The 10,904-nt window shown below is 35.2% G+C and overlaps 1 protein-coding gene across 1 annotated transcript in view; it reads right to left on the reverse strand.

Moving 5' to 3' along the window:
• LOC140040782 (uncharacterized) overlaps positions 1-8,945 on the reverse strand; it is a 28,093-nt gene extending 19,148 nt beyond the window's left edge. The window contains exons 1-2 of the mRNA XM_072086954.1: positions 8,493-8,945; positions 392-511 (exon numbers count right to left, since the gene is read on the reverse strand). Of these exons, the coding sequence (XP_071943055.1) occupies positions 392-511; positions 8,493-8,796 (424 nt within the window). The 5' untranslated portion in view covers positions 8,797-8,945. The remainder of the gene's footprint in view (positions 1-391; positions 512-8,492) is intronic.
• Between the last annotated feature and the right edge of the window lie 1,959 nt (positions 8,946-10,904).

A 10,904-nucleotide genomic window follows, 5' to 3' on the forward strand; every position in this document is an offset into this window, starting at 1 on the left:
AAAAAAAGTACAAATTAATATTTACCATTCAAATAGATTTTCTGCTGAGCACAAAGGTCCCAGGAATAAGTCAATTGAAAAGCTCTATGCACTTTGTGTTTTATTTTCACTTTTATATTTTTTTAATAATGTTATATTTATCATGTTATGCATTTTGGCAAGTTTACAAACCTGTGCCAGTGAATTTATGTGTCAAGAGATTCAATCTTTCTTTATCAGATACAAATATATTATAAATTTTTACACATGTGCAAAAATCCTTTTTTTTAAATTGCCATATGGAATCTCACTTTCTCTTTACAGACTCGTCACTCAGAGATCCATGTACAGTACTACCTTAATTATTGTTATATAAGAGAAACATCTGAAATATAAAGCAATAAGCATTTACCATTTTTATCCTTTTTTTTGTTGGAGGCATTTGCAGATTGAAGAAAAGAAACTGCTTTGTGGTTTCCTGCCAGACATGATAAATGCAGCAACGTTGAACCATCCAGTTTGTGATTCACATCTTTAAAAAAGAAAGAAATAATAGAACTTTTAATGATAATTTATGTTACAGTATCCACCATATCCACCACTATCAAGGACAACGGTACCCACCATATCCACCACTATCAAGGACAACGGTATCCACCATATCCACCACTATCAAGGACAACGGTACCCACCATATCCACCACTATTAAGGACAACGGTATCCACCATATCCACCACTATCAAGGACAACGGTACCCACCATATCCACCACTATCAAGGACAACGGTACCCACCATATCCACCACTATCAAGGACAACGGTACCCACCATATCCACCACTATCAAGGACAACGGTACCCACCATATCCACCACTATCAAGGACAACGGTACCCACCATATCCACCACTATCAAGGACAACGGTACCCACCATATCCACCACTATCAAGGACAATGGTACCCACCATATCCACCACTATCAAGGACAACGGTACCCACCATATCCACCACTATCAAGGACAACGGTACCCACCATATCCACCACTATCAAGGACAATGGTACCCACCATATCCACCACTATCAAGGACAATGGTACCCACCATATCCACCACTATCAAGGACAATGGTACCCACCATATCCACCACTATCAAGGACAGCGGTACCCACCATATCCACCACTATCAAGGACAATGGTACCCACCATATCCACCACTATCAAGGACAACGGTACCCACCATATCCACCACTATCAAGGACAATGGTACCCACCATATCCACCACTATCAAGGACAACGGTACCCACCATATCCACCACTATCAAGGACAATGGTACCCACCATATCCACCACTATCAAGGACAACGGTACCCACCATATCCACCACTATCAAGGACAATGGTACCCACCATATCCACAACTATCAAGGACAACGGTACCCACCATATCCACCACTATCAAGGACAACGGTACCCACCATATCCACCACTATCAAGGACAACGGTACCCACCATATCCACCACTATCAAGGACAATGGTACCCACCATATCCACCACTATCAAGGACAATGGTACCCACCATATCCACCACTATCAAGGACAATGGTACCCACCATATCCACCACTATCAAGGACAACGGTACCCACCATATCCACCACTATCAAGGACAATGGTACCCACCATATCCACCACTATCAAGGACAACGGTACCCACCATATCCACCACTATCAAGGACAATGGTACCCACCATATCCACCACTATCAAGGACAATGGTACCCACCATATCCACCACTATCAAGGACAATGGTACCCACCATATCCACCACTATCAAGGACAACGGTACCCACCATATCCACCACTATCAAGGACAACGGTACCCACCATATCCACCACTATCAAGGACAACGGTACCCACCATATCCACCACTATCAAGGACAATGGTACCCACCATATCCACCACTATCAAGGACAATGGTACCCACCATATCCACCACTATCAAGGACAGCGGTACCCACCATATCCACCACTATCAAGGACAACGGTACCCACCATATCCACCACTATCAAGGACAATGGTACCCACCATATCCACCACTATCAAGGACAATGGTACCCACCATATCCACCACTATCAAGGACAATGGTACCCACCATATCCACCACTATCAAGGACAATGGTACCCACCATATCCACCACTATCAAGGACAACGGTACCTGCTAAGGCGGTAGCAGTGTTACAGTACCACCATATCCACCACTATCAAGGACAACGGTACCTGCTAAGGCGGTAGCAGTGTTACAGTACCACCATATCCACCACTATCAAGGACAACGGTACCTGCTAAGGCGGTAGCAGTGTTACAGTACCACCATATCCACCACTATCAAGGACAACGGTACCTGCTAAGGCGGTAGCAGTGTTACAGTACCACCATATCCACCACTATCAAGGACAACGGTACCTGCTAAGGCGGTAGCAGTGTTACAGTACCACCATATCCACCACTATCAAGGACAACGGTACCTGCTAAGGCGGTAGCAGTGTTACAGTACCACCATATCCACCACTATCAAGGACAACGGTACCTGCTAAGGCGGTAGCAGTGTTACAGTACCACCATATCCACCACTATCAAGGACAACGGTACCTGCTAAGGCGGTAGCAGTGTTACAGTACCACCATATCCACCACTATCAAGGACAACGGTACCTGCTAAGGCGGTAGCAGTGTTACAGTACCACCATATCCACCACTATCAAGGACAACGGTACCTGCTAAGGTGGTAGCAGTGGAGTATGGTTATGAGTGCTCACTGGCTAAACCCAGGGGCTCAGAGCTCAAGGGGTCCAGAGATCAAGGGCCTCAGAGCATGATCAGACCAATGCAACTATCCAGCGCTGGAGGGCCCCTTTATGGGTGCTAAAACACTGGGTCGTAGTGAACGGTTAAAAACAGACGAGGCAAAGATGCTTTAAATATGATTAATATAAATATGAAAAGCTGTGTACATGATGCATACACTTATATCGCTGAGTTGTGCCTATTATATGCCATATACAATATGTACAGTATATACTGTATATCTATATACAGTGTAGCATAGGTGAAATTACGGGACACACATCATGTTCTAATTTTTTGGTATGATGGAATTATCAAAATAAACTCAAAGATGACAATTTCGAAAGATAATGAATTGAGCAAATAAATATAAGATTTGGAAGAGAATCTGGCACGTAGAAGCGCTGTGCGCGCTCTTTGGAATTTGTATAACTTTGACGAAAAAGATGAAAAAACTACTTTTTAACTTCATCTGGCCATATGTTAACGTCACAACATCCGATAGGCTTGGTTTTTATATGAATTCATATCTACATTTCATCAGCTTTCATAATAAATTATAATCATCAAGGTAACCTTCAATTCTGAAGAGCTGTAAGATATTCAAATTTACGACGAAGGTGAAATTACACAACCTACGTTATTCAAGTTTTTACGCGTGATGACGTCATCAAAATGAAAACACTGACAACTTATGAGAAAAATAAATAATTAAGCACACACTGAAATTTGCGCGAAAATCGAGCTCAAAAAGCGGAGATGCGCTCTATTGAATGTGATAACCTACACAAACCGGAAAAAAATCCTAATTTTTAAATTCAAGTGGCCATTTGATGACGTAATACCATTTTGTACGTCTAATGTGTATATACATTTATATCTACAACTCAATGGCTTCCCGAATAAGTTAAACAACTTAGGGGTCATCGTGCATTCTAAAGAGTTATTTTCATTTTAAAAAGGCCTTATTTTTTACCATTTTTAGCACTTTTGTACAATTAATGTGTGCATTTTGTCATTTGTAATGTGCTTGTAGAGCACTATTTTAAATGGAAATGGACTAAAATTTGGTGAATGTACTAAAGATTGTGAGTAGAATGTGATTTAAACATCAAATTTTATTTTGTACGCTTTTTACGAATCGCGTGAGTAATTTTTTGAAACACGCAAATGGCCAAATTCAAGCTCTAAATTGATCAAAACCTAATTTTGAGCTTTTTAAAATTTTAACGCGCGATTTCATGCGCATGACCTTGAAACTCGCAGGTTTTTATTTGCTAATATTTTTTACCTTGACCTGAAGTTTACATGTAGTGAATTTCATTAATATGTGATAATGAATTATGGAGATATGATTGATAATGTGATTATACAAAATGGCGTATACGTGTTGACACGGATGAGTGATCACGCTGAAAAACTTATTAGGACTAAGTTACAGTATTTGAAAGACATTGTGAAATTTTTGTAATCATTGACATTTAACTTTTTGAGATATTTGTTAAACAAAAAGTGTACAGAAAGAAGAAGAAGAAGAAGAAGAATAATAAAGATTTGGTGATCATTTTATTCTAAATGATCACCTAAAAATATAGTAACCTTTGCCTACAATTGTGGTCAAGCATCAACATTGGTAATATCCTTGATTATTTTGTAAAGAAACACAATCTAAGTACTGTATTATTTACAAATATTAGTTTAAAGTAAACACATTGATAAACGATTACGGATTTTTGAAAACATCCTTGTTTTCTGAGTACACATGGTGTGATGTCATCAGCTCATGATTCCCGAGTATTTTACAAAAACTATAATTATTTTAGTTATTAATAAAACTATAAAAATACTATAGTAATAATATTAGTGTAGATATACTGTATACTGTAATTGGTTAAATTTTAATATGTTATTAGCATATATTTGGACTGTGGTTTGTAAAACAAGGTATTGGGCAAACAATTAGCCAAGTTTAGTTTTTAATAGTTTCTCCAAGATGAAGATGAAATAAAAAGGGTAATAATGTAGTGCAAATAATTCTGCTTATATCAGTAAGTCTGAATTATTATTATTAAGAGAACAACTCCTTGGACAAGAAATTGTCCCAGATAGGGGTTTACTACTCTGAATAGGGGTTAAAAGATTTTACTGTATTTCCCTCTGTTTGTTATCAGGAAAGTGTTCTCTTAATGAAGGGTATATATCCCTGAAGAGTGTCCCTGTTCTGAATAGGGACATCCAAAATAGAGCCCAGGGATTCCTGGTGCATCTGTATTTATGAAGTTTACCATTGCTGGCCTACATTTATTATCACGTTTCAAGGTTGGTGTTTTTCAAATTGGCTTACAAAACAGGATGAAGAAAACTGTATTGGGAAGTGGCAAACACACCTACAGTATCAAAATATTATAATTAAAGTGCACTATTTTTTTGGGCACCATTTATTAATAGTCATAAGACCTTATTTCAAAGAGGAAGTACAATATTCAATCATAAACCATAAAAGCAATTGATTCATTGGTTCATCAACATGATTGCCACAATGAGGAATTTAGGCGTACATTTCAACATCATTAGATACATTGAATAAACACAGCGCACAAGTCAGAGTGCATTAGTGGAGATGCGGCACACTCAAGGGTATTTACACCGGTTTGAAATGCACAAGCCGCAGCCGAGTGCATGTTGCACGGCATTGTGAATACCCAAAAGTATCCTAGCCTGTACAAGAAATGACAAGATATACTTACTTAGTGGTATATGTGTGTTTGTTTTTAAATGGGACCGCAGCACAAACGAATGGTTTTTTTACTTGGAAATTGTGCAGTGTATAACGTGATCGGTGATCTGTAATTTACATGCAGAGTGCTGTTCTTTTTTGCTGCGCACTTTTTGCATTCCAGTGCATACATGACAGAAGGATACAAAGATTTCATGAAGACTTTGAATTAAATATACGTTAAAACACTATAATAATACAAATAATTTTAACCCAAATGTTCCAAATGGCTATGTCCGTTCGTCATAAAAAAGACCATAGTATACAATTACAAAAACATACAAATTATTTTTGTAGGCTCTCTCTATCAAAATTAAATTAAGTGTCCATCAACATTTTTGTTAATAATGTTATGTATGGATATGTTACAATTTTATATTATTTTATCATTCAATTCAATCGTGTGCCTGCAGTATTTGATTGATTGTGGTGTGCATGACATTGTACAGCATGTACAGTAGTTGAAATTTGTTTTATAATTCATTTTAGAAACTGTTTTGCTGACGTGAAAATCTCAAGAATTTGTCAGGGAAAAGAGCTTGGAATGAGAATATACCGCTTCGATTGTAAAAAGATTCAAAAGATTGTGGTCTTTTAGGTGAGCATTAGCCATACAGTAGCTGTTTATCAACTTCTGTACTTTGAACCAGGATTAAGCAGTGCATATGAAGTATCATTACATAGTAATACAGTACAGTAGATAAGAATTTTAACTGTACAATTGTTACATAAATGGTCATTCTATCTTACCTTGGTAGGCCCAGTATCACCAGGTAGGGTTTAATGAAAATGATGTCAAGTAAATGTTTTTATGCTTTAGTGGTAAATAATAAACTTACAAACAAGTTCAAATGGTTAAAATATTATTAAACTTTTTATTCGTCACAACCCGTCAACAACAACAAAACATCACTTATCACAGAGGACCTCAGTATTTTGACAGTTTTTACATCAAAAATGTATAAAACGTAGGCCTACAATTTATAATATCAAATATAATGTACAGTAGCAATTTAAACATAATTTATGCTATAATAATGTAACTTTTGCTTGATAGTAATTTCAATATTTTGAATATTATTTGTAATTTGTATTATAAATGGTTATTGAATTTTTTATTTAGTGAAAAACATTACCGAAAATCCAAAAAGATTGAATTATTGAAATAATGTACTGTACTGGATAATTTGTTATCAAACCTTTGATACATGGAATGTGCAGTAAGCCAGACCAAAATCTCTTAACAAATGTTTTATGTAATGATCCATAAAACAAGAATGAAATACGAATGGTTAAGTTCAAGATAAAAGAAAAGTGTTAGCATTTGGGAATTAAAGCGACATGAGGGCAAATTTCACAACAAAAGAAATTCTCTCATGCTTACAAAGGGTAGTTTTAATATTTCACTTATTTTTCTCTTCCTCAATTTAAAATTATGATCACTTTTTACAAGTTATTTCTTTAATGTAGTTGTAAATGGCCTAGAAGGAAAGTATTTATATTTTGTTTTTATTCTGTACATTGGATCTAATTCAATTTTTTTTTGTTTCCAAATCCACTTTTTTTTGTTCCCGATTGCACTTTTTTTTACCTTTGAAAGTAGTCTTTCATTCTACTGTGCAGTAGGCCCTGCTGTATGGACTGAGGTGAACTTATTCTACATGTATACTCTTCATAAACAGTCTTGCTAAATTTTACAATTTTAACTTATTTGTACAGAATTTACATGAAAACAATGGTGATAGTAGTCTATGTGTGCTGCTTTACCGGGATAAACCGACAATAGCCTATGTTCTCCAGAGGGAGGGCTAAGATACAAAAAGTTCTTAGAACCAGCCCTGTGGCGTAATGGACTACTGTAGTCTGCAACTATGCTCTCATGTGGGAACGTTACTAAACGTACTACTGTCATCATTTTATTTACTAATACTAATTTGTATTATAATTCAGTAATTTATCTCTTAACTTTAGTTATAAATAAATTAACAAATATCACAAATTATTAAAAATAGACATGATATAGTAATAATGATATAATGTTGAACTGAAAGTAATATTTGTAGGCTTGTTGTTCACAAGGATTTCAAAGATTATGAAATATATAGTCACCAGACATCTAACAGGAAATTAAAGTCACTTCTAAATCTGTCAATTTTAGAAACAGATGTTAAAACGGTTAACACTATAAAACATCTTTATTGGATAACTTTGATAAAAGGTTTTATATAATTTCCAATATTATATAGGTCAATATTCACACATATACTTTATCACAATGTAAATTGTTACATGGTTACAGTATCTTCCAGGATAATCTTACAGATTATCCGTTATCACACGGGAGTTTTGTCACTGTGTGATTTACAAGGAAGATTCGTTCACATATGCATACAGCGCACCACCACTGTGTTACATTGCTGTTTCATGTAATCTTTACATAGGCCTTGCTGAAACATGTACAGTTTTAATAACTTATTTGTTTCGGTATCATTTATGTAGAACACAGAAACGCTTTCACATTGTAAAAACTCATATGAAGGATAATGTGTATTGCGTAGACTGATTGATTTAGCCATAAACATGATGAAGCATGTAAGATTTCCGAATCACTCCAAGATTTTACATCGGTATAACTTTCACACGTTTATACTGTACCATGTAACAATTTGTATAACAACATTTGAGTAGTGTATTACTTATTTGACCAGTATCTTTATCTGAATACATTTTTGGGACACTCTTATTCAAAGAATGAAGGCATTAAACGATGATGGAAAATAGGCTTTAAGATAAGAGAAGAATGTTTATTAAGGGGCACTTTGTTTGGTCCCGCAGGGCTTTTTACTGTATTAAATATAGTTTTTAAATTATACGAGAAGTTTATTACTTACCTATAATTTTCTGTTTAACAAGTTGCTTAAGGAGTCTGGTTGGTCCGCATTTTGTGACCAGTTTGCAGCATTCCGGGAGGAACGCACGCATCTCTGGTGCCTTAAACACTTCCACTAAGGCCTTAAGGCGCTCATCATCTGGCCAAAGAGACTCAAAAGAGACCAGTTGGTCTCCATATTGGAATGGATGGCACTTGAGACTTGGTCGCCAGAATGCATTGCAGATGTTGATGTCTGCATTCTGCTGTACTGGTGAGGTCTGATAAATGTCAATGGATTCCAATGATACTGTTCTAACATTCATGTTGCTTGCCACAGATACAGAATTAGACAATGATAAAACAATATACAGAGTCTGTATGGTAACTCCTGGTAGTTAGCTTGAATAGCATTTCTTTGATTAAATATTTCACCATTGTAAAACTATAGGAATAACTTTTAGTTTTGAGGATCTCTAGTAGTTAGCTAAGCATGTGTACATTATATTAGTCATCCTGAGAACGTTGTATGACAGCAACCGATCTCTGTAAAACATCACATTCTTCTATTTGAAAACACATCCTTAAAATAAAATGATAAATTTGTAAATGGAATATGTTGATTTTATTATAAATTAAGCTTGTAAATGTGTGTATTTCTGGCCTCTTGTGAATGTTAACAAAAACATGGCATATCTGATAAGATTTTTCGTTGAGTACAGATATGGTTTTTTAAACTCATTTTAAGTCAAAATAATATAAAAATACAGTACAGTACTATACTGTTTTCAATCGAATGCCAATAATTCATATTATTAAAGTAGAACCCCTGTTTTGGGTCCCTTTCAAAAGTTACTAGATATAAGGGGGTCTCATTAAAACGATTGAGGGGAAATGGTCTAACACTAAATTTTAACCAAAAAAACTACTTTATAAAACTAGTTAAAACACCATATAATGGTTTAAAAATTTATAGTACAGAAAATAAAACTATTATTATTAACAAGATTTCTTTTTAAAGTTTAGAATTTACCATTAAAAATATTTACAATATTAGGTATAAATAAATATTAAATATCAATCTATAAAAAGCTAGCTAGGCCTCCTAGAGCTAGTGGTTATATATTATTATTAAATATTATTGACTAGCGTTTGAAATGACCAGATGACCACATGAATCGGAAACCTAAAAAAACTGATAGGCGGGATACAACTCGTAAAGACAAATTCAATGTTGTTTTTTTATGTTATGGGGCATGAATGGATAAAAATAATCCAGGCCTGAGGCCTACTGCAGCAAGGTAGCTTGCTACTACTACTAATGTAATGGCTTCCTTATAGCTGCTGCTGAGTTATATATGAACTCACCTGGCTGGGCTGGCTACCACACTGACTGAACTGTATACACTAGCTAGACCGACATAAAATATCTTCTTCAGTTGCTGATAAACGTTCAGTATATATTCTCTGCTAATGTGAATATGAGAAATCTGTCAAAATCATACGTTACGAGGGTGTTTTGCCAACAACAAGAAGGCGGAAGTTCTTTGATTTGCCGTGTTTTGTTTACTATTCAATTCAGTTTAAAGATCACACGTTTCTACAACCAAATCACTGATGCATGACCATATCAACATCACATGCCCATTACTGTATTTTTTTTTTAAATTTTAACTCTTTAAAATAAAAGGCCTTAATAAAAATTACAGGTACAGTAAATTTAAAATTACGAAATAATATTAAATTTGTTGTATTTTTATTCAACAGTGTTGTTTGGATTGGACAAGGTATTTGACAAATATTATAGTGAACTATAAACATATCTAGTCTATAATACATAATTAATAAATAAAAAAATCCGCCAAACAATCAGCCTAACTGTATTATATAAAGTATCATAAAAAAATCATTGTCCCATGAGGCTTAAAGTAAAATGTCATGCCTTCGATCAGGCATGCTTATTCATTGAAGTTTGGATTTAATATATATATATATATATAAACACAAGAGGCAAAGAACATTAATTCTAAACCGCCCGGTGATATACTGAAATTTAATTAATTAATTTGAAACGATAAAGATGAGGAAATCTGTGAGAATGAGAAAAAGTCGCCCCAACCGAGACTCGAACTCGGACCGCCTGCTTGATATGCAGATGTCCTAACCATTAGACCACTGGGGCTTTCATGGTATTGTTCGAACTCGATTATATATACACTTATCATCATGGAAGTGTTTTAAATATGAACAAAAGGGTGATCATTTATCATTGAATGGAAAACTGAAGTCAGTGCAGCTACAAGCCATAATGATTTTATTAGTGTACTTATTAATTAAGAAACGATAACAGAAAGTAAATAAATCTATAGTTTGAAATATTGACTTTCAGATACTGCATTTGTTTGTGGTTTCTAAGTCACACTGTAAATGGTAG

This window comes from Antedon mediterranea, chromosome 2 (assembly GCF_964355755.1).
Source record: "Antedon mediterranea chromosome 2, ecAntMedi1.1, whole genome shotgun sequence".
NCBI classification, from domain to species: Eukaryota; Metazoa; Echinodermata; class Crinoidea; order Comatulida; family Antedonidae; genus Antedon; species Antedon mediterranea.